The 23,700-nt window shown below is 40.8% G+C and overlaps 1 protein-coding gene across 1 annotated transcript; it reads right to left on the bottom strand.

Annotated features, from left to right (window-relative positions):
- Window positions 1-345: 345 nt before the first annotated feature.
- Window positions 346-22,752, bottom strand: MFSD1 (major facilitator superfamily domain containing 1). Its single transcript, XM_058556459.1, has 15 exons — window positions 22,532-22,752; window positions 20,653-20,705; window positions 19,599-19,711; window positions 17,850-17,892; window positions 17,486-17,553; window positions 15,833-15,941; window positions 11,745-11,847; window positions 9,865-9,963; window positions 9,324-9,435; window positions 8,358-8,414; window positions 7,880-8,036; window positions 6,502-6,599; window positions 5,266-5,378; window positions 3,447-3,494; window positions 346-1,980 (listed from the first exon to the last, which is right to left on the bottom strand). Exons 1-15 carry the CDS (start codon window positions 22,683-22,685, stop codon window positions 1,919-1,921), a joined length of 1,389 nt encoding a protein of 462 aa, XP_058412442.1. The 5' UTR covers window positions 22,686-22,752; the 3' UTR covers window positions 346-1,918.
- Window positions 22,753-23,700: the final 948 nt, after the last annotated feature.

The raw sequence follows: 23,700 nt of genomic DNA, 5'->3' as shown, positions 1-23,700 counted from the left end.
CCTGCTGTGGTGGTGGCTCACATAGAAGAACTAGAAGGACTTACAACTAGGATATACAACCAAGTACTGGGGTTTTGGGGAGGAAAAGAAACAAGTGTTTAGGTTTGTCAGAGAAATTTCATATCCATATTTTATTTAATGTGAAAAACAAAAATGTTACTTAAGGTCCTACTCTGGAGAAAAAGCTATTCCCATAACCTTTCAAAGACTGTAATTAGGCAAATTTTCTTTATTCCAACTTAGACTTTTCTAATAGAGATAATCTTCCACATAAATAAGAGTTAAAATCAGTGTTTTAATATTTTTTAAAAATCAAAAGGTAGAAGACAAGTATTCCTTAACTATTTCAGTACAAGATCCAATGTTTTCCTGTCTTTATTTACTGTCCTTACTAAAGTTACCTGCATGTTTCAGAGCAATTTTCTAAACTTCACTGTTGAGTAGCCTGTTCCAAAGTAGAATTCTTCAGCAATACACAACGCAAAAGACACACGCTAAAACAGTCCTCACAAATATACTCCGAAATAGGTGCCTTTGAAATATAAATGTAACAACTTTGCAGACCATTATTTTTCCTAATGACTAAACTCTAAGTAAAATTTTAAAATGGAGGTTTTTAAACCAATGATGTGTGCAGCCCATTCTCATGACAGTCACTTAAACTTCTCATCTGCAAAACATAATGCAATAAATTATCAAAAGAACACGAAGCCCCACCTGGTTCACAAAATGAAAACCACATAAGCATTACAAAGCACGTAGTGCCAAATACTACAAGTTAAACATTTTGCTGGATAATCTTTTATCTCTTGATCATAAAAGTAACACAGGATCAATGCAGAAACTTTGGAAAATACAGACAAAGAAAAAAATTTTTGTAACTCTACCATTTAAAAGGAATTGTTAATATCTGGGGATTTTTCTTTCAGTATTTTTTCTATTATAAACAATAATAGGTTTAAGAAATACACATGCCTGCATACTTTTCTTCAACAAAATTAGGATATTATATTTGCATTTTTATCTTTTGTTAACTTTAACTATGATACATTAAGTATCTCTGACTTTAAAAATCCTTCTAAAACATGATTTTAACAGCATATTATATGGATGTGTCAATATATTTAACCATTTCCCTTTTTGGTGGCAGTTATGTTGTTTCCAATTTTTTGACATAAGAAACAAGACTGTCATAAAGATATTTAAAACTCATAACACTTCTGATTATTTTCTTAAGATGTATTTCTAGAAGTAGAATTACTACATTAAAAAGGAATTTGAGATGACCAAGAATCACCCCCCAAAAAACACAGCCTCGTTCTACCAGATTTTAAGCTATTCAAATTCACCAAACTTAGTCACATGGTATATATTTACAAATAAATTTTTTAAATCATAAAAAATTCAGTGTCTAAAAAAATTAGAAATAACAGCAGGAAATAGATCACTACTCTGTTTTAGCATAGACTCATGGAAAAAAATTAATTAAACTTACACCCCACACTATCTACTTTAATCTGTTCCAAACGAGTCAGAAAACACAGAATGGCATGTTAGTACCAGATAAGATGAAAAATTACCACAACTAGTTAGGAAAAAGGAAATATCAGGGTGACCTAAGCACAAGTACTTAGGACAAAGACCTTTCCTCCAATAAATTACAAATACTACAGGTTTCTCTCTCAGATGGCAATTTAAAGCCCGATTTTTTTCCCCTTCATTTTAATACTTGATATCCACCTTTTAAAATTTTCTGATACAAATAAGAATTTTGTTATAGTAGTTCCAAAGATAACTGTTAGCTCTCAAAACTCAAGAAAAACACTATAATTTCTTAAAAATCTAAACCCAATACCGTGAAATAAAATAGTGATGTTTAAAATTTCAAAATAAAGATAACTTTTCTCTCTTTCAATACTTACTCAGTATGGGAAAATTTTATTTCTTCCCTTTGTCTTGCAGAATAATTTAGGTTCCCATCTAAAATACAAATAAGCATAGAATCTTTTCACTACAGCTATCAAAAGGAAAATTTAAACACGCACACGTGTACACACACACACTGGCACTGATATACCTTAAAGTAACAGAAAAGGCTATGGAAGATGAGAAAAAATAGTTGATCTCCTGGAACCAACACAACGAAAAAGGCGTTTAAGAATCCTTATACAGGGGCCAGCCCAGTGGTGTAGTGGGCCACCACACACTCAGCTTTGGCGGCCCAGGGTTCGCAGGTTCGGATCCCAGGTGTAGACCCACACACCACTTGTCAAGCCATGCTGTGGTAGGCGTCCCACACTATATAACGTAGAGGAAGATGGGCATGGATGTTATTTTTTATTTTCTTTTATTTTTTTTTTGTGAGGAAGATCAGCCCTGAGCTAACATCCATGCCAATCCTCTTTTTGCTGAGAAGACCGGCTCTGAGCTAACATCTATTGCCAATCCTCCTCCTTTTTTTTTGTTGTTTTTATTCCCCCCAAAGTCCCAGCAGACAGTTGTATGTCATAGTTGCACATCCTTCTAGTTGCTGTATGTTGGATGCGACCTCAGCATGGCCGGAGAAGCGGTGCGTCGGTGTGCGCCCGGGATCCAAACCCGGGCCGCTAGTAGCGGAGCACACACACTTAACCGCTAAGCCACAGGGCCAGCCCAGGCACGGATGTTAGCCCACGGCCAATCTTCCTCAGGGAAAAGAGGAGGACTGGCAACTGATGTTGGCTCAGGGCTAATCTTCCTCACCAAAAAAAAAAAAAAAAAATCCTTATATGGTACAAATAAATCACTCCTTAATTTTAGCATTTTTTTTTTTAGTTTGGACTTACATATTGCTTCAAGTTTTGTTAACTGAAATAGTGTTAATATCCAGTAATAGCAAAAATTATGAGAAATTAAAGGAAATGACCTAAAATTATTTAAACAGCACATATATACATCCTTCTAAGTAAATAGAAGGGGCAAACAAGTTAGAAAAATTAATAAGGGTAACATCAAAATCTTATAAAGAATAAAGAAAAAAGCACAAATGCATGTAGTATATGTATTAGCAAAAGAAAAAATCTCTCATTTCTCATTATATACAAACACTTTTTCAAACTTAAAATGAAAACTGCAGCTATAAATTTGTTTACTTATTTTTAAAAATATTAGACAATAGCACATGAAGGGCTTTAGGCTATTTAAAAAATGCCATACTTCTTTATGCTAATATAAAAAGATCTAAAATTTTATATTACAAAATTTAAATTGACCTGGCAAGAAAGAACATGACCAGAATTTTAATAAACGTGAAAGTCCAGAATACAAAATTATATGTTACAAAATGAAACATGTTCCCATCACTATGAACGGAATGTCATTATTACATGAACTAAAGCACTGGCTTCTAAAGAGGCATGGAGACAATCCAGGGACCCCACAGATGATCCACCCATCATTCTACTTACCTTGGGCACGATTCACCAAATAGAGTAAGACCACAGATAAAAGTGACACTGGAAGTGAAAAAACATAGGATCTTAAAAAACATGTACCTCTTCCCCATGATTCCTATGTGATCACAGTTACAAAGTAAAGCTTACACAAAATCAAATCTTTATTAACTGTCATTTAAAAATAAAACACCACCTTCTTTTCCAAAAAGCACTGAAAATAACTTACAGACCATTTTCTCCATGGGCTACCTGAGCCCAGGGATGGCAAGGCCAGAAACAGAGAAACTGAGACTCCTACAGGAGAGGGGCCGACCCACCGCAGGATCACCCCTGCCCCTCTCTCCTCTCCTTTTGTAAGTGCGGGTCCTTCCTGGCACCTCCCAAAAACCCCTGCCAGCCCCTATCCTGTTGATCTTTTTACAGAGAGCCAAATAGAAGTAATCCTTTGGGGGTTTTAGGTCTGAAAACACCATGTCCATTTTACAAATTAACCAAAATGAGAGCATGGTCATTAGACGCCCAGAGCCAGTGAAGACCTCAGAAATCCGGTGCTTGGCTTTCTACCTTAACAAGTGATGCACACTTAATCTACTTTAAATTAATATAGCAACAAAAACATTTTTAAATGGCATGGTGTTTGATTTGAGAACCAAATATATATGAAACTGAAGGACTGAATTAAACCAAATGTTGCAGCATCAAAAATAGACAAGGGGCCGGCCCGGTGGCGCAAGCGGTTAAGTGCGCGCGCTCCGCTGCAGCGGCCCGGGGTTCGCTGGTTCGGATCCCGGGCGCGCACCGACGCACTGCTTGGTAAGCCATGCTGTGGCGGCGTCCCATATAAAGTGGAGGAAGATGGGCACCGATGTTAGCCCAGGGCCGTCTTCCTCAGCAAAAAAAAAAAAAAAAAAAAAAGAGGAGGATTGGCGGATGTTAGCTCAGGGCTGATCTCCTCACAAAAAAAAAAAAAAAAAAAAATATAGACAAAAACACTTTCAGGACCTAGTATTTTGAATTCTTATATGACCCACTTTTTAAAAACAAATAATATATTTTTAAAATTGGATGTGCTTATTTCTAAAATTATGAGATAATAAAATGCATTCACACTATTCATAAGCAATTATCTGCAAATACCACATTTGAGGTACAGATAGTCTATACCCCCTGTAAATGAAATTAAGTCTGATAAAATCATCACTAGGGTTTGCCATTTTAAACACCTAATCAAAGTATAAAAGACATCTGATATATTATATGAGAATTTTTTTCAGATGAACACAATTTATGTGTATGGTCAAGACTATCAATGAAAAAATGCTGACTTATTTGTACAGTTTTCAACAGTTTCCTAATGCTTCCTATTTTCAACCAATGAATCATTACAGGTAAAAATTAAATAACAAGACTAAGAATGAAAGCAATTTAAAACTGTCTAGTGAATAATCCATGAGCACTCACACCTAAATCACACCAACGTGTACACATTCATACCAGGGACATACTCAGGACCCTTCTAATGGTTCCACTTTAGGGGAAAATGTTTTTTAAAAACCATAAATATTTAAAACAGAATACAAAGCAGATTCCATTGCTGCCTTTAGGCATAGTAATCTCCTGAAAAATGCCTGTGAATCTTCAAAGAACTAGAAAGTCACCAGCGAGGAAACTGATGCACAGGCTAAAAATTAGGCAAATCTGAGAGCTACACCTTACGGATTTGGTTTAAAAGAGGGTAAAGAAAACAATAACAACAAAAACCTAAAAGTATAAATGAGAACATGCTGCTATGTATTAAAAGAAACTAAATGTTGCCACATGGCACACTTACAAGAAACACAGGCAATGAAGAAAACTTCTAAAAACAAATATCCCCGAGTATCCAATATCATGCCAGCAATGATGGAAACGATCGCCAACCCAAGGTTCTGAATGGACTGCATGCTGCGATTTAAGAAATACAAAAACATTTCAATTTCAAAAGTCTTTACACACAGACTAACAATTCACTATAAATAGCCGTATCTAGAAACTACACACACACAGTGTTAAGAGATGTTTTCAGCCAGGGATGACCTGATTAGATTTTTATCCCATGACTGTTTATGCTACTAGACTTTATGCTCAAAGGTAAAGGAGCTTGTCTTATTAAGTGCAGTATGAACTAATGAAAGGAAGAGCTATGTGAATGAAAGGAAGGGCTATGTGAATACCAACCAGGGGTACAGTTTCCCCCTTCTGCCTTTTTGGGCCAGAGACCAGAACTCAACTTCTCACTGAGAAGCTCTCAAATCAATAGGCAGTGGGATGGTAATGTCAGCAATGACCTCTTACAGGTTAGCTTAACTCCAGACCTCCTGCTGGAGGCTTGGAATATTTTTGTTGCCACAATTATACCATAAATAGATTAACTGACTCATCCAGTTACAGTAGGTGTCCTTAACTGCAGGGGATACGTTCCAAGACTCCAGTGGATGCCTGAAACCACAGATAATACCAACCCGACATATACTATGTTTTTTCCTATATATACATACATACCTATGATAAAGTTTAATTTATAACTTCAGCACAGTGAGAGATCAAGAACAATAACTAATAATTAAGTTTGCTTTGGGGCCATTATTAAGTAAAATAAACAGTTACTTGAACACAAGCACTGCGATACCTCAGCAGTCAATCTGATAACTGAGACGGCTACTCAGCGACTAACAGGGATAGCATATACAGCTTGGATACACCACACAAAGGGAGGATTCATGTCCCGGACAGGACAGAGTGGGATGGCGAGAGATTTCATCACGCTACTCAGAATGGGGCGCAATTTAGAACTTAAGAAGTGTTTATTTCTGAAATTGTACATTTAATATTTTCAGATAACAGCTGACCACGAGTAACCAAAACTGCGGAAAGCGAAACCACAGATAAGGGGAGACTACTGTATTTTCAGGTTTAGAGCTGTCCCAGAAGCCTGAAGATGACCAGATTCAGGAAACCTGGAGTTTCACATGATAATTAAATTGATACAGCAGACAGACATTACATGATCCATGGTGCAAATACTTACAAGCCATATGCAGTTCCCAGTTGATGCTCAGGAACTACAAATGCCACCATTGGCCACAATGCACAGGCAAGTAATGAATAAGAGAGTCCTAGGAGACACTACAGAAAGCAATATGGAAAAGGCTAAAAGTCTTATATTAACCAGAAGGTGATTTTCCTTTGCTGCAGATTAGCAAGAGTGACTTAATAGCTAATATATGAATATTCATGCAAATTTTATCGCAATTAGGCTAAAACTCAGATTCAATAAAAAAAAGTCCTGGCCCCCTCTAACAACATGCCTCTAGTGACAAAATACACACACACAGTTGTAACCATTTTGTATCATATGCATATATACATAACTGGCCCAAGGTGCAGTCAAGGACCAAGCAAGAAAATAGAGCTAATTTGCCAAAAGTTATTACCAATGTTTCAGGCAAGCTAATTCTCCAGTATTTATTAGGAATTACAAATTAAGCAATCAAGACAACACCACGCCAATGGTCCATTATCTTACCTCTGGGTCATCAACACCCAACTGGAGAGCAGGGCAGAAAACCAACAACAACCACTGGTTGTTAAACATCACCTAACGCTGACTTTTTCTTCAATTAAAAAAGAAACCTTATGATTTAAGTTAAAATAAGATCATTTACACCTGTGAGATTGGCAAAGATTAAAATAAGGCCAATGTCCAACAATGGCAAGGACGCTAAAAAACAGACACATTCATATATTACTGGTAAAGTTTAAATGGGCAGAAAGTTATTGGAGGAGAAGTTCACAGTATCTATCAAGATGTTACATGTGCAAAGCCTCTGCTATAGCATTTCAACTTTCAGGAATCTGTCCTACAGAATTCTCACCAAATGCACAAATATATATATATACATTCAAGATAATCTTTTATTAACAGGTAAGAAATGCAGCACTTCAGCCTATGGTCTTAAAAATGACATTTTGAATAATGATAACAAAAACTTGATGAATTCATTATCACTGTTTGACCTACTAAGAGTCAAAGACAAAAGAATTCAAAATCATGGATATTGGGCCGATAGATTTTTTTTGTCACCTATGATGGAATGACTTCTTTTAACAAAGTACAAAAAAAACATTGAACTAATAAGCATTTGGGCTTTTATAAGACTATTTCAAGTTCTATTTCAGCATTAAGGTCACTCTGTTAAATAAGACAAATGAAATTAAAAACACTTTATGCGTGAACAGTTAATACTGATACTTTAAAAATAGCTACTTTGTAGAAATTGAAATCAAGTTATTGTTTTCCCCACTGTCACAAGTACTCCATCTGAGGAGCCAAATGTGCTTCCCAACACGCACTTACAGAGTCCTCGCTGAAGCCCTGAGCCCCCCGCTGTCAATGGAGACATTACCATAGCAATCCAAGGGTTCCACAGTGTAAAGGCCAGCATCATGTGGGATGCAAGGGTGGCTGCCACTGCACACAGGACCCAAATAATGTTCTTTCCTGTTTTATCCACCAGGAGCCCAAATACTGGGGACATGGGAGCTGATATGACATACACAACACTGCCCAGAGAACATAAAAGATATTTAATAAAATATGTCACAGCTGAACAAAACCCCAGAAAGTCCCTAAAACCATTAGGCAAAGCAAATCCTAACTCATTAATCTAACATTAGTCTAAAATGGCCATCAGTAAATAGTAAGATAAGAGCAGTCCAAGACTTCTTTGGTTTTCCATTAATACAGACGGCCACTCTAAGTCACAACACAGTCTTGGTTTCACACTTTGGCGTTAGGTCACGTACATCTTGTCTCTCATAACATTTGCTTATAATCAAAGACCCACACTACGCACACAAGCACTTACAGAATTAATGAAATACCTGTTAATTGCACTTGCTGCCTCAGAAGAAAATCCAAATTTCTCTATAAAGAAAACTCTAAAATAGAGAGACAGAGAGAGAGAGAGAAATAAACACTTTAGACAGAACTGCTGTTTTTAAAAAATAAAGGCAAAATAAAGCTGAATAAAAATAACTTTTCCTTCTTGATCCTGTTTTCCTACCTTATTTGATATTCATCTTCAATCAATCAGCTCAAGCTGTAGTGTTTATATAAAAACTTCACTAACTAAATAAAATATACTAATGCCTGCCTTTTTTCCCTTTTACATATACAGCAAACAGGACACACAAATCTTCAGAAAACCAAATGTATTACTACGCAGAATTAAGGCTGCTTCTTCTCCTGAAAAGCAGTACTGAATAAGGTTCCCTGCTAAATAATGGACAGGGTTCTTGTCTAAATTATTAAAGACAACAGCCTGAATTTAAAGGTTATAATTACAAGCCACACCCCCACAAACACACTCACACACTGCTCTGTTCAAGCAGGTGCCAATGAAAAAGGAGAGGGAGGGAGAGGATACAGCAAAGAAGAATCTGCTTTGAACCCTGGATTTGAGTCTGGTGGAATCACAGTCCTAGCAAACAGAAGCGTGCCCAGTCACCATGAGACCATACAAAGTCTCCATTCTCAATAAGAGGCCTCCCAACCAAGGAATAAAGGGGAAATAAAAAAGAGTATTAATCCAAAATCAAGTATTAAAATAAATCCATATTATGAATCAAAAACTGTTATTAGGTATTTCTTCCAAAGAATAATAAAGTATTAAACCAATACTAAACCTTAAGCTAAGAAAATCAGTTGTATCTCAAATATAAAACAATTCCTATGTAAATATAAATTATAACCAGAAAGCAAGAGTTACAGCTAAAAAATTTACATTTATGTGATTGAGTTCTCATTATAATTTAACCAACAAGAATGGAATGCTAGAGAAGACTCACTTCCCAAGTCCAATGAAAGGGAACACGGCAACGTAATAGCAGACGCAGATGATAAATATGAGCCACAGGGGTAAGGAGAAGTCCTTCACATCAGTTAACTTAATAACTTCACCTGAGAGAAGGAAGGGAAAAGGCTATCCGCATGAATTTCCATACCTAAGTCGAGATGATTTTTCTTTTATCATGTGATTATCCTTTGCATTCAGTTTAAAAGATACTTTTCTCAGTAAATTACTCAGAATAGTTTCTGGGATAACTCAAAAAGACATCAGAAAAAGCAAAACCTAAAATTGATACCTACCTTCCTGCTCCCTTCCAGAACACTCATTGTTTTGCAAATATACTAAGTACAATCAAGAATGTAAATTCTGCCAAAAACGTTTAAGGGGGAAAAAAATGTAGCCAAAAATTTAGACAAGTGGAAACAGATTTGGAAATAAAAGATAAAAAACATGTATTAAGCGTCACTGGGTTTCCAACAGTGCATTAGAAACTTATCTCACTGTACGATAAGCCCCACTTTTCCTGCATTTACACTTACCTGTTTTTCCTTGTTCTTTATGAAGGATTCTTTCTGCTCTCCGATCCAAGTAAGCAAGGACCAAGGCACAAATTAGTGAAAGAATACATGTTATACCCCCTATAAGAAAAATGAAGAGAGATTTTTAAAGAGAACCAGACAGAAGGTTTCTAAAAAGGCAGCATATTACACTGACAGAGAAAACTTAGTATCTAGACACATGTGAAAAGCTCACAGTGACGGTATCAGGACTGACTGGAAGGACGAGCACACAGCAAGCACTCAACCAACGGCAGTCAGCAGTCGCTACTGCTGCATCATTTCCCACTAAGAGGTTGGAGATGGGAAGGAAAAGACTAGAATGCACCGGTCTAGTCTGCAATGCAGAATACAGACTGAGGAAAGCTGACAGCCAGCCAGCAAATTAGTCCCAACTTCTTAACTCAGTCTGAGCACCAATTATTGATGGATGCCAGGGAAACAACCATAAAGGCAAGTCTGACGCTGTGATCACTTCATCTTCCTCCTGATTCCCTCCCACAGTCTAACCCCTGCTCCTACCCCCTGACAGCCTAAAGGCCCACTCCCCTACCTCACAGCTCGCTCAGGCTCTCTTTCCTTGAGTATTCTGAGATCACCAAATGCTGATCTCATGTCATTAAAGTAAATGAAGATAAAAAAGGAATAAAGTTTACACTTCTCAAGAATTTTAAAAAGAAGCTTAGTAAAACAAATAAATCTCTAACTGTCTGACATAATATGATCCAGTTGAAAAACTGCTAAAATGAGAGTCAGTGGGTTCTACTGCTGGCACTAACAAGCTGAGTGACCTTAGACATAGAACTTAACCTCTCTGAGCTTCAATTTCCCCATCTGTAGATAACAGGCTTTGACTTGATGACAGTACAGGTCTTTTCTGGCTCTAAAATTCTTTAAAATTCTCAAATTCTCCATTGTGGAGGGAACTAGAAGGAATACAAGAGTAAGCAAGAGGTTTTAAGTGAGGCAAATGATCTGAGAGGGAGGGGAAGAGAGGAGTCTCCAGACACCAGTTTGCCTGTCTGGGACTACCCCTCCACTGCCCTCTTTTAACCAGGCTTCACCAAGGAATTATAAGGAGTAAAAGATGGCACAGCACATCCACCCCACCACCCCACAGGTCTCTCTAGGGCTCTGCAAGCAACCACCTACACACTGAGGGGCTCACCTGGAAAAGCCCACTGCTCAGAGAAAAAGCACAGGTGGCGAGCCCAGAGGGCCTCACGGGCCTGTCAATGACCTACCCAGTGACCAGCACAGCAGAGCCTCAGCTGAGAGAAGCTGGGGCCAGAAGGGATCTGTACGGTTTTGATCAGACACCCGCAGTTTTACAGAAAAGAAAAATGAGACACAGAAGTTAAACTTCCTTGTCCAAGATGACAGCAGTAGTTAGAGCCAGGACTAGAACCCAGGCTCCGCACTCCCCACCTAGCGGATGTCCTGCCACATCCCATCACCTCTGACTCTGTACCATCCAAGCTCTACAGGCACACTGCCTGAGTCTGATCAAAAGGAAACCATCTCCCTTCTGCTACAAACCAGTACGCACAGTCTGTGTACTCACAGGTCTAAGTTCCCTGATGGTTTCCGAGTTTTCACACACACACTCTCATCTGCACATCACGACAACACTGAGGCAGACAAGGGGGGACAAGATCCTCCACTTTAAGAAGTGGAAATACAAATACAAACGGGGTGAAGGCTTCGCTATTGCTAATTAGGTCAAAGAACTAGTGAACTGTGCAGATGAAACTCTAACCCACGTCGTCTAACCCTGATTCCAGTGCTCCTTCCTCTGCCACAATACTTCCTATGACATGCTTTCAGAAGAGACAGAACGTGGGACATCAAGATTCACTAACCAATTAGAAGTGTGACCCCCAGGGTTGTGTGACCAGCAGAACCCAACAAAGCTTCAACCTTAGAGTACAGCCATCCCATGAGGTTCATGTTCACTGTACTCCCCTGAAAGAAAAAGAAAAAAAAAAAAAACAAAATTTTCATTTATCTCTCTGCCCTATTTGAAAAAAAGGATATGAGGTGGCTTAGAGAAATAGGTACAAGTAGAATCCAGATTAAACAGGAGACAAATTTTTTAAAAAACACAAGGAAAAAACTAACCAAAGCCATAGATAAGATTACTACACAAAAAATACCAATTTATAGAAAATGCTAGTATTCAAAATAGTATAGTACATTTGTAACTTCCTAGTAGCCAAAACAAAAATGAAATATGACAAGTTACAATATTCACAAGGTACTAAGAAAAAAATAAACCTTAGCTCAGAAAAAGCACAGCTTTTCCTGGTACTGACATCTGAAAAAAAAAGTCATCTTCTGAATGTCCGTAAGACAGTAAAAGTTATTATAGTAGATAATACCCTCTCATTTATTCATTCATTTAGCAATTACTGAGGCCTGATTACATGTCAGTCACTGTTCTAGATACTGGGGATATAATAAAGAACAAAACAGAATAACTTCCAGCTCTCCCAGAGCTTACACTTTAGTGAGGTAGAAGAGATAAAATATGTAGTATATTAATCGTAGTAAGTGCTTAAAAAAGTAAAGAAACAATAAAATAGGGAGAATATAAAGGGGTGGAGGCCTCACTGAGAATGTGACTTTGGAGTAAAACTTGAAGGAAGTTAGCTGTGAGGAGATCTGGGGGAAGAGCACTCCTGGCAGATCCTTCTGTAGCACATGTACACAGCCAGTGCACAGGCCCCGAGAGGAACGGCAAGGAGGGCAGAGGCTGGAACAGCACAAATGAAGAGGGGAGGGGATGAGATGAGGTCCCAGAGAGGAAATGGTGGGGAGGCGGGCTCTACGCAATAATCAGGACTTTGGCTTTTATTCTGCGTGCCATGGGAAGCCATTGGGGTTTTGAGCAGAGAAGCAACACGACCCTGTATGCTTTAACAGACTCGCTCTGGCTGTTATAGTCAAAGTAGGCAACCAGTGGGGACAATTGCAGAAGCAAGGCCATCGGTTAGGGTGCTACTGCAAGAATCCTGAAGAGAGATGAGCACTCTTCGATTAGGGTGGCTAGCAGTTGGCGTGGCGGGAAGTGGTCAGAATATGGGTATATTCTGATGGTAAAGCTAACAGATCCGCTAACAAAAAATATGTGGAGTGGGGGGGGGGGAAGAAGGGGGTATTTCAGGATGACACCAAAGATTTTGCCTGAGTAACCAGAAGAAAAGAGGTGCCCGTAACTGAGCATGAGCGAACCACCGTCTGAGCTGGTGCGGGGGACGGCAGGTATAACGTCGAGAGCTGCGTTCTGTCACGTCAGGTTTGATCCGTCGACTAGACATCCAAGTGGAAATGTCAAGTAGGAAGCTGCATCTATGGGTGTGGAATTCAACGGAAAGGCCTGGACAAGCGATACAAATTCAGGAGCAAACACATGCTATTTAAAACTTCAAAACTAGACAAGATCACCAAGAAAGTGGGTCAAAGAGAAGAGAAGACACCCAATGACCAAGCCCTGGGGCACTCCCACATTTACCGGTTGAGAAGATTGAGAGGGAACCAGCAAAAGAGGGAGAGGCGGAGTGGGCAGAAAGGCAGAAGGAGAACTGCGGGACTGCAGCGTCCTGGACCCAGATGAGAAATCAGGAAGGGGAATGCCGACCGTGCCAAATGCTGCTGACCGGTCAGACACTGAAGACTGAGAAACAAACACGTCCGCAACAGTCTGCTCACAGCCAACACGGCAGCAAATTTCACATGGCTATTTTCTACAAAACGCTAGCCAACGGCATTTCTCAGACAAGCAATAAGGTAAATGGAGACCTACTGGAAACTTTCCCCAATGTCATCAAAAATATAAGCTCCTCAAAGACACGGATGTCGCCTTAAATAATCCTTTAATTCTAAAATGCCTAACATGACCTGGCTTGGCAAGTGTTCAATAAATATTTGTCAAAATAATGAGTTTAAAAGTAACAAATTACCAAGAAAAATCTAAGCATGCTGGACTTCCAACCCCCAGCTAAGACCTGAATAATAAGAAAAGTGAGAAGTCCACGGCCTGAAGGTGTAATGAAAACAGCTCAAGAGTCTAAACGCGACAAACTCACAGCTCAGGCAAGAGAAAAATCACAGAGAGGGAACGCCAGAGCCTGTGATCATTCTGAAGATGCGCAGGGATGAGAGAAGTGCAAAAAGACGAACTCCCTCTACCCCAGCAGCTCTGCAATGGAATCTCTGGGTCTCCTGCATCTCACAAGGACCCTAGCACACAAAGCAGATAAAGCGGAGCCTCCCTGGCTGCCCGGACCAGCTCACCCCACCTCTTCCTCCTCAGGTCTCCCCACCACTCCAGCAACCACACTCCGCACCCCAGAACCCCTGAGATTCCTTTCTAAAAACTGAGGGCTCCTCAGAACACAGCTGAATGGATCCTAACGAACTTGTGTCCACACAGAAAAGAACCTGAAGACCGCTAGTGACCACAATGGCATCACTGAGAATGAGTCTTGCTCAACTGATCCTATTTCCTTCTGTGAGAAGTTATTAGACAGCAAGATCCACAAACTGCCACAGACATATCTTGACTTGCACAAGATACATAATGAAGTACTCAGAAGATCTTTGTGGATAAAATTTAGAAAATATGGGAAACCACGCTAGTTATCAAAGAATTACAAATTAATATTTAGGTATTTCCTATCAAATTGATAAAATGACTTTTTTAAAAGTAATAATAGCCTGTATATCAAGTTACAACAAAAAGGATCCTCTCATATCCCACGGATGGGAATGTGAACATCTCTGAGAGGATAATCTGGAAATATGTCTCAACAGTCCTAAGAAACCCTAATAAACCCTCTGACTCAATAATAATCCCACTCCTAGCAACCTAGCCTCAGAAACAAGCAGAGAGGCAGAGAACTTTCAGAGTGTCACACAACAGCACTATTTATAAGCGAAAAATGAGAAAGAATCTACATGTACAAAAATATAGAAATGTTATATATGTAACACACATGTGCTATATGTTTCCTATGATAATACAGTACATTAAAAACTTTTTGTACTGGATTTCTTCTTCCCTAAGAATACATTAAAAGCATTTTTACGCCATCTATTAGTCTTTGAGACCTTGATTTTTAATGCCAAGGATTTTTTTAAAAACCTCTATTCATAGGAGTTTATGAGGAAAAAACCTAAAGGAGTTTGGGACTGTCAAAACACCTTATAGGTTGCATTAATAAAAGCATAACGTTGTTCCCCTCGGTACCCTCTTTCAGACGAAACCTGCAACACCACGATCATTTCCAGGTTCCAAATGCTGGGAGCATTGGTGGCCTGCGGTAAGTCCACAGAGGCGTGAGCACCATGGTCAGGGAACTGAGACGCATGTCACGTGGCTTAGCCAACCACAGGAAATGAGCATGTCTGACCAAGAACTTCAGAGCTGTCTTCATAAGCAAAGTGCTGGCACACAGCAGAGGAAATAAATGTGAACTAGAGGGCAAATGTCAGAGCCATAGGTAAATCCACTGGCACAGGCAGACCTCCCCTCTATGCGAGGCTGAGCCTCACGAAGGTAACTGACTTAGAAGGCTGCCCATCACACAGCGAGCTTCCACCCACGGGAAATGTGCACGCGGAGCCTGGACAACCACATGTGAGGACTTCCACAGCAGGCATGCCGAAAATGGGTAAAGAAATTAGACAACAAAACCTGGAAGATCCCCCCCCACTGCCCAGGTTCTCTAAACTAATGAATACTCAATTAGCCATTCTACACCCTTTCCTAAGTGAAATAAGGTTAGAAATGCCTTAACTAAAGTAAAGTAAATGCTATACCATGGTCTAGAGAGATATATAAAAAATCAGTACCTAATTTATCATACACAAACACACTTTATCCTGTAATTTTTAAGAGATAATTAGAAGATTCAATCTTTTGGTTCCTATTTGGCTTCATACTTACAATTCTAGCCATGCTAAGCTGGAGTCCAAACACCAAGTTTAATTCTTTGCCTTTAAACCAACTCACAGCATATGTATTCTGGGCAACTGCTAAGGACTCCCCACCAATCCTAAAAATGAAGAAAGGAAGAAAAAGTCACAGCTTTTCAAGAAATACCACAGTTAGCAATGTAGCAGGTTTAAAATTTTGACACCCCTCCTATCAAAAGATGAGGTCTATGCCCCTCCTCTGAATCTAGGTGGGACTGTGATGGCTTCAACCAACAGAATACGGTGGAAGTGGCACTGTGTGACACCAAGGCTGGGTCGTAGAAGGGGACAGCTGCCTTTTCACTCAAACACTTGCACGTGGAGCCCTGAGGTGCCTGGTAAGAAGTCCCACCACCCTGAGTTCGCCACACTGAGAGAAAGCCACGCCACACAGAGAGGCCACATCTAGGTGCTGCAGCCAGTAGTGCCTGTCTTCAAGTCATCCCAGCCCAGGCACAGACATGTGAGTCCCAGAGCTTTCAGAAGACTCCAGCCCCCAGCCTTCCACAGATCTTCCCAGCTGAGGCTCCAGACATCAGGCACACAGACAAGTAGTCCCTGCTGCACCCTGTCCAAATTCCTGACCCACAAAGTCCATGAGCACAGGGTAACGGCGGCTGTATACTGTTCAGTCTTGGGGAAGTTGATACGCTGCAATAATAAGGAGTCTGAGTTACCACATCACCACGTGTGCTATATAAAATGTTCAGTGGTGAGAGTGGTCCATACTTTGTGAAAGCACAAAAATTCACACTTTTCAGGCAAATACCATCCACGCTCAACATTATCCTACCGCCTGGGTTTTTCTTTTCCTTCTGTAAGTTCTACATATTGACCATTCCCTGCTCCAGGCCTTCAGTGAGGAGCCTCCTCTCCTCCGCATCCTAACACTGAGCCCTCCTCTCACCACTCTGTCCTAGTCCAAAAACAGGTCCCCTCTCTCCTATCAATCCAAATCCTATACTGATGTCAAGGCCCACTTCGTCCAAGAGGCCACTTCTGACCACACTTCCATCTCTGAATCCCTTTCACATTTTTATATAGATTTTGTTTTTTCTCTCTCACTTAGAGCACTTTTTGGGGTACGTCACATATGTCTACATGTCACTGGTACCTGTGTAAAGCATGAATAAGTTATGTCATCTGCGTCCTTCAGGGCAGGAAGCCCGAAGCTGGACTCAGAACGGGCTCACTGAACAGACAAGAAATTCATGAGGAGCAATCAGTCTACTGGTATTCTGCTCATTCAAGCTGCTTCAACAGGGTTCAAAAAGACCTGCACCTCACCCACTAAGACAGAGCAAAACGTTCCTGAGTCACCAGCCTAGAAATCGACGGTCTGTAGTTTTCCAAATGAGGTTTAAATCAGTCTTCAACATAACAGAAAACACCCAGGAAAAATGTCATTCCTGGGGAACTATTTAATATTCCAGCCCCACATAGAGTCAACCACGCCCACTCAACAATGTTGCTTACTTTAAAGGAAAATTAAGACAAACTAATGAACAGGGGATTTGAAGTAGTTCTCCAGAAGAGGCAATATTTTTTGTAAATCTGTAATAAACTGATAGATGAACACTAGAACAATAATATATTAGGATAAATGAAATTATGCATAACTTACCCAAACACAAACCTTCCAAATTCCATCAGCCAAAAAGCATTAAATATTCCACCCAGAGCAAAAACAACCTATGATGAAGAATCAATGAAAAAATAAATTCAAGGTATTCAAGAGAAATAGTAACTTACGATGAATCACAACTTCCACGATGGTTTTAATATTCCCTCTTAATAAATCTGTGAAATCTAAATATTGTTGTTCATCTGTCTGAAGGCTTAAAATGGACTTGCATTATGCTACATGGGCACCTGTGGACCCTGCTTAATTAAGTCAGGCATTCATTAAACACATCTTTGCTGGTGGAATTAGACAAGAACTCAAAAGTCACTGCCACATAATCAATGAACGTTCAGGCCTTTCTTACCTGTCCAATGCAAACAAAGCAGCTAAAAATAATGGTGCCCCATCTGTTAGAGAGAGAGAGAATAAATTAAGAGTATGTCACCAAGTCTTTCAGTAATAATTCACTTCAGTTTTCTTTGACCCCTCTGCATTCCCTCCAAGGAAAGAAAAGTGAAGTGCTGGTCTGCCCCTGAAGCCAGCAGCTTTCCTAGACCAAATGCTAATCTACAGAAGTCTCGACTTCTCAGGGGATTCCAGAGGCTTCAGTAATGGCATATGTTAGTTTAAGCCATTATCATCTCTTTAAAAAAACTTATTAGATAATCTCTAAGAAATTTCCAAGGTTCCCATTTAAAAATGGACATTATAAAATTTCTACTAAGTTTAGGATTGATTCCAAGGAATTCTAGGTTAAGTGGTTATAATTCTTTTTTTTTTTTTTTTAATTTTATTTATTTATTTTTTTTCCCCAAAGCCCCAGTAGATAGTTGCATGTCATAGCTGCACATCCTTCTAGTTGCTGTATGTGGGACGCGGCCTCAGCATGGCCGGAGAAGCGGTGTGTCGGTGCGCGCCCGGGATCCGAACTCGGGCCGCCAGTAGCGGAGCGTGCGCACTTAACCGCTAAGCCACGGGTCCGGCCCTGGTTACAATTCTTGATAACTAAAAACTCTTTTTAAAAGGACAAATACTAACCATGTTAATACAATTGCAAATATGCCTCCTCTAACATTCTACACTTTGAATATCTGATTAACATTTCCCCAGAGTAATAACATGCCAGTATTAGAAGAGTCCTTAAAGATTATATGAGTAAACCGTCTTCTGAAACTCAAATCCCTCTCAAGATCCTTGTGAACTGTCATACCACATTCTATTGAAAGCTCTCTAGCACTGGAAAACTGACCACAGTCCCAAGGCAATTCATGGCCCCTCCTGTCAACCTGACCGAGCAAAGTCTTCATATACCAAGTGGAATCTGTCCCCATGAAGTTTCAGGCTAATTCTATCCCTTTAGCCCAAGCAAAATCAATTTAATTCCTCCTTTAACTCTTCAAAATTTTTAAAAGTTAGTCCCCAAGTCTAAACACTTGCAGTTTCTTCACTTCTTTTCCATCAGACATGGTTGGAAAATCCTTCATCATTTTGCCCTCTGCCTTCTGAAAATATTCCCAGTCTACATTCCTCTTAATAACACACACATAACCACAAGGATGAAAAGTGACAAAGCTTAATAGGGTTATTCCTTCCTCAGCATCTAATAGAAGTTGTCACAAAAAGTTTGATGTCCAAAGAAAGGCAGAAAGAGAAAATCCCACTGGGGCCGGAAGAGGCAAATACTACATATGTGCCAAATACTGTACCTCCATCTCTCCCCATCTTTGTAAGGCAGGAATTACTACCCTTATTTTACCAATGAGTAAACTGAAGCTCAGGAAGCTAGGAACAGCTCCGAAGAGCTAGGAAGTTGAACAAGTAGCAGCAATGGGATTCAGACCCTGGTTTGCTTGATCCCAAGTGAGGGTATCATTCACCTTTAGATAACTGAGTTACCTTGTTCCAGGAGCAGCATTTACTTGTCTCAACCTTAACTGAAATACCAAGTTTCAAAAACCAATTCCAGAGATATTAAAATCCTAAAAACATTAATAAAGCAGATTATCGCAGTCAATTCAGTTTATTCAGTTCTTTCTAGAAATACCTTAACCTAGTTCTGTGTTTTCCTAATAATCAGGTTTTATCCATAGGTGAGATTTTTTTTCAAGCTTACCGTATTCCAAATACTCGGTCTATCAAAAAGCCACCAAAGAAACACAACACTACATTGGGCCAAGAATACCAGGCATACAGCAGCATGAATTTCGTGGTATTCACCTGCATATCCTATATGGAAAGAAAATAAAACTATTTTTTTCCAAACAGTTAAGTTTAGCAACTAACAAATGAAAACATTCTTTCTGTGTAGGGCAGGAGTTTCTTCATCATTTGTGTTCACTAATTGCTTTGAGAATCGCATAACAGCTATGGCCCGACTCAGAAAAATGGTCACACCTGGGAACTCCTTGAGTCTGCACGCCATTTCAGAGGCTTCATGGATCAGATCCCTTCATCAATCAGATCCCTCACTACAGGACCACCTCCAGCCACATCTGCCAGTATCCTCTCTATTCTTATTCCCCATATACCACCTGCACTGGCATTCCCTCAATTGGAAAAGGAGAATCCTAGCCTATCCTTACCCTTCCCCCACTAACTCCTATCTTTTTTCCCTTTCATTCTAGAATGTGAAGGACCAATCAATGTATTTCTCCCTGTCCAAAGGTAAAAAACTTACAAAGAAAAAAACTATCTAAATACACAAGAAACTGTAAACATCAAATATAATTTTACAAAACCAGACTAAAAATACGGACATGGACAATCCTCTGCAATCAGTACCCACATTTAATAAATGAAATAACAAAAACGTATTTAAGAAAGCAAAAGGCTATCTTACCAAATCATTTGTCATTCGGACGATTACACAATGGAAGAGTGAAATGCAAACAAAAATCTGCTAATACTTTTTGGCAATATTGTGGAAATAGCACTTAATTATCTAAGGTGTGAAACAATATCAAGTTACAAGTGCTATAAATGAATTCTTTGTGGCCACTCCAATTCAAGAACACTCCTTGCTCTGCATGCAGATTTGGTGGCTACAGATGTTAAAATGGATTCATTGGACAATGTTTCAGACTAGGCAACCTGAGACCTGATGATGCCTCAAAAGCTACACCTGCTCCAGAGTCAACGAAAGAAACAAAGGTGAAAAAGCAACTTACCCCTTTAATCTGAGTCTGAAGGGCAGCAGGATTATCATAGCAAAAATAGCTGCCTAGAAAAAGGAAGAGCAAATATTTTATAATAATACTATCCACACAAAAGTTTCAAGCTGCAATTACTACTCAAATGGTGATTTTAAATGTTTACACTAGGGGCTTGAGGACCGACACTGTGCAAACTTTTTTGGACGACTTCCTTGTCCATCGATATTTTCTAAGTTGTAGCCAAATACCCAGAGAAAACATGCCAAATCATTACAAATTATTAGTGTGCATATACAAGAAATACTGGGGACCTGGATGAAGAAGTTAATCAACAACTAACTGTTCTTCCATTTTACTTTCATCATGCTTCATAATGTCTATTATTAGCATCTTCATGAAGCAGCTATATTTTCCTGATTTAAAGCTACCAAAACACACACACACACACTAGAAATTTCACAACATCCTCAGTAGTTTCCTAGAAATGTTACCTGAAGTCACCACTTATCTTGAGAGCAGAAGAATGGAGTTTAGCTACTCTGACGAGACCGACACTTGAAACAGGAGTTCTAATTCTACAAAAAGAATACCCAAGATCAAATAATTTAGGGAATACAGCAACAGGAATAAAGAAAAACAAAGAGTTCTAACGGATTAAATTAAGGCATAATAATAATGTCTGTTGAGGGGTAAGAAAGAAGCGGAGAGAGGTGTGATATTCATGCACTCAGATTTATTTTTAAAGTAACATAATTGACAGATTTTTGGTATGCCACAAGATAATAGTGCCTCCATTCCTCCACTCACTCCCTCTAAAAGTACATATTAGAAGCTGCTGGTTCAAAAGAAAGAAAATTGTCACTAGAAAAGCATGAATCTGGCTTGTGAAACCCAGGCAGGTAACTATAATTTACCAAAACCAATCTGTCTGCTTCAGTAGTGGCAATCTTAAGTGTTTTGTGTTGTTCTTGTTTTTTGTTCCTAAACCTAGAAATTTGTGATTCCTGTTTTAATCGCTGTAAGGGATACCAACGCCATACTTCAAGGCTAATGGATAGGCATCATCTTTCCACAAAGAGGGTGGGGGGGACAAAAAGAGTTGCCAAGAAACTAAAACCCAAAGTATCCTTCACCCCTACTGACACATTCCATCACTAGCATCAAGTTATCCACCACAATGTTCCTAAACCTGCTGATGACACTGGGTCCAGTGAGTCCCCCTAAAAACACATTATTACTTTCATACCAAACTAATACTGACATTAGCATGTCGCTGGAACATAGGCAGATGTTTTAAAAGTTATCTGAAGAAACTGCCTTCACAGTCATCAGATTTCGTAACTGAAACCAAACACCGCCAAGCCTGCCACAAGTCCAGTCCAAAACGACTGTTGCACGGCGACAGAGAGGAAGAGGACACATCTCCTCACTGAAGCTATCACAGACACACACACACACGTTCCCAGAGAGACACGTAGACAGGACTACCAACAAATTATTCGTTAAAAAAAAAAACTGGTTTTTTGGGGGGGGAGAATGGGGTAGTTACATCTTCCTGAATTCCTTCTGAACCAAGTGTCGTGAGAAGAACCTTGACAATAGGGATTCCTTCACATCTACGGCCGCAAGGGGCGAGCTGCTAGCCTCGAGACTTCCCGGGGAGCAAAGGAGCGCAACAACCTCGCCCAGCTCGGTCCCCTGACCCCCACCTTTGGGACGCCGAATAGGTAGCACGTGCACAGGCTTGGACAGGGTCGCGAAGGGAAGCCCAGGAGCTGGAGGCAGAGGCTGCGCTCCGGCCGCGCGGCACCCGTGCGCTCAGTGCGGCCCTCGAGCCCCGAGAGACACCGGGAATTCCTGATCATCAGCCCACCCCGCCCGGCCGCCGGCTCACCGAAGCCTAGGAAGCACATCAGCAACAGCACCAGAAGCCGGTGCGCCAGGCGGCTGGGGTCGCAGAGGGCCGGCAACGCGCCGGGCGCCCCTCCGCCCGCCTCGTCCGGGCCGCCTGCCAGCAGCGCCCGCGCTTCCTCCTCCTCCTCCTCCATGGGGCCCGCGGGACACCGACGAGCGAGAGCCGCTGCAACGTCGGGAGGAAGCGCCGCAGCCCGAGGCCAGCGAGGACTGTGGTCACGTGACCGCGTGACGCCGCGGAGGCCACGCCGGGCCACGCTCACGTGAGCGGCCGTGGGCACGTGGTGGGCGGGGCGGGGAGCGGCCAGTTGGCGCCGGCGGACTGCGGGGCGCCGAGAGTCGCCGGGCTCCGTGGTGGTCCGGCCTGCGCCGGGGCGGGGAGCGCGCGCCGCCCCTCTCCGCGCCGCGCAGCGCTGGCTGCTCCTAATGCTGCCTGGATTGAGCACCGTCTGATGCGTCCAGACGCCTGCCGGGTGCCGGGAATGCAGAATGGAATAAGGCCAACTCTCGGACCTCAGCGAGTTCACGGTTTAGTTGGAGAGAGCGATAGAAACTGACACTTTAAAGAACAGTATGGTGAATGGATGAATGTGGTGAGAACAGCGGCTGAAATAGCACTGAATTCTATAGAAATGCCTGGGAAAGGCATTTGGGAAAGGGAGAACAGGTGGTCAGTTTAACCAGCTTTCGGGGAGGTGGCGGCGGAGGGGGTGGGGAGTGCTGGAGCTCCTTGAAGTTGATACCTAAACTGGAGTAGTTAGAATGAGCCGGTCACGGCGCCTGTTTGAGGGGGTGGGTTCTTGGGAGGCGGTGGTAGGAGGGATGATAAAGATGCAAGCCTGCAACAGAGCGGCATGTGTGCGTGTTTGTATTGATCTGGGAAGGAGAGAAGGAACTCGAGTAGAAACACTAAACCTGTGCCATGAGGAGCTATGAAAGGATTTCGAGCAGAGTAGCAATACTGCAAGATTTGTGATTTTAAAAATTCAATCTGGCAACACAACCCGATCCCTCGCTTTCTGAGAGTCCCCAGGCTTTGCGCACAGAATTTTGAGGGTGACAAGGCGAGAGGTTGAATAACCGTGAGGATTATTAGCTGCTAGGAAGATTAGAGGCTTCAAAGGCCTATATTGGGGAAATGGGGATGGA

Source organism: Diceros bicornis, chromosome 15 (genome assembly GCF_020826845.1).
Source record: "Diceros bicornis minor isolate mBicDic1 chromosome 15, mDicBic1.mat.cur, whole genome shotgun sequence".
NCBI lineage: Eukaryota > Metazoa > Chordata > Mammalia > Perissodactyla > Rhinocerotidae > Diceros > Diceros bicornis.
This window is presented reverse-complemented; position numbering and strand designations above follow the sequence as displayed.

Excerpts from the sequence above, each read along its gene's own strand:
- MFSD1 (XM_058556459.1), bottom strand. The coding sequence starts at position 22,685 with ATGGAGGAGGAGGAGGAGGAAGCGCGGGCGCTGCTGGCAGGCGGCCCG. Across the intron at positions 17,893-19,598 it reads GACCGAGTATTTGGAATACG|ATGGGGCACCATTATTTTTA; the intron begins GTAAGCTTGAAA and ends TCTCTCTAACAG. Across the intron at positions 6,600-7,879 it reads GGAACCCTTGGATTGCTATG|TGTCTCCTAGGACTCTCTTA; the intron begins GTAATGTCTCCA and ends TGCTTTCTGTAG.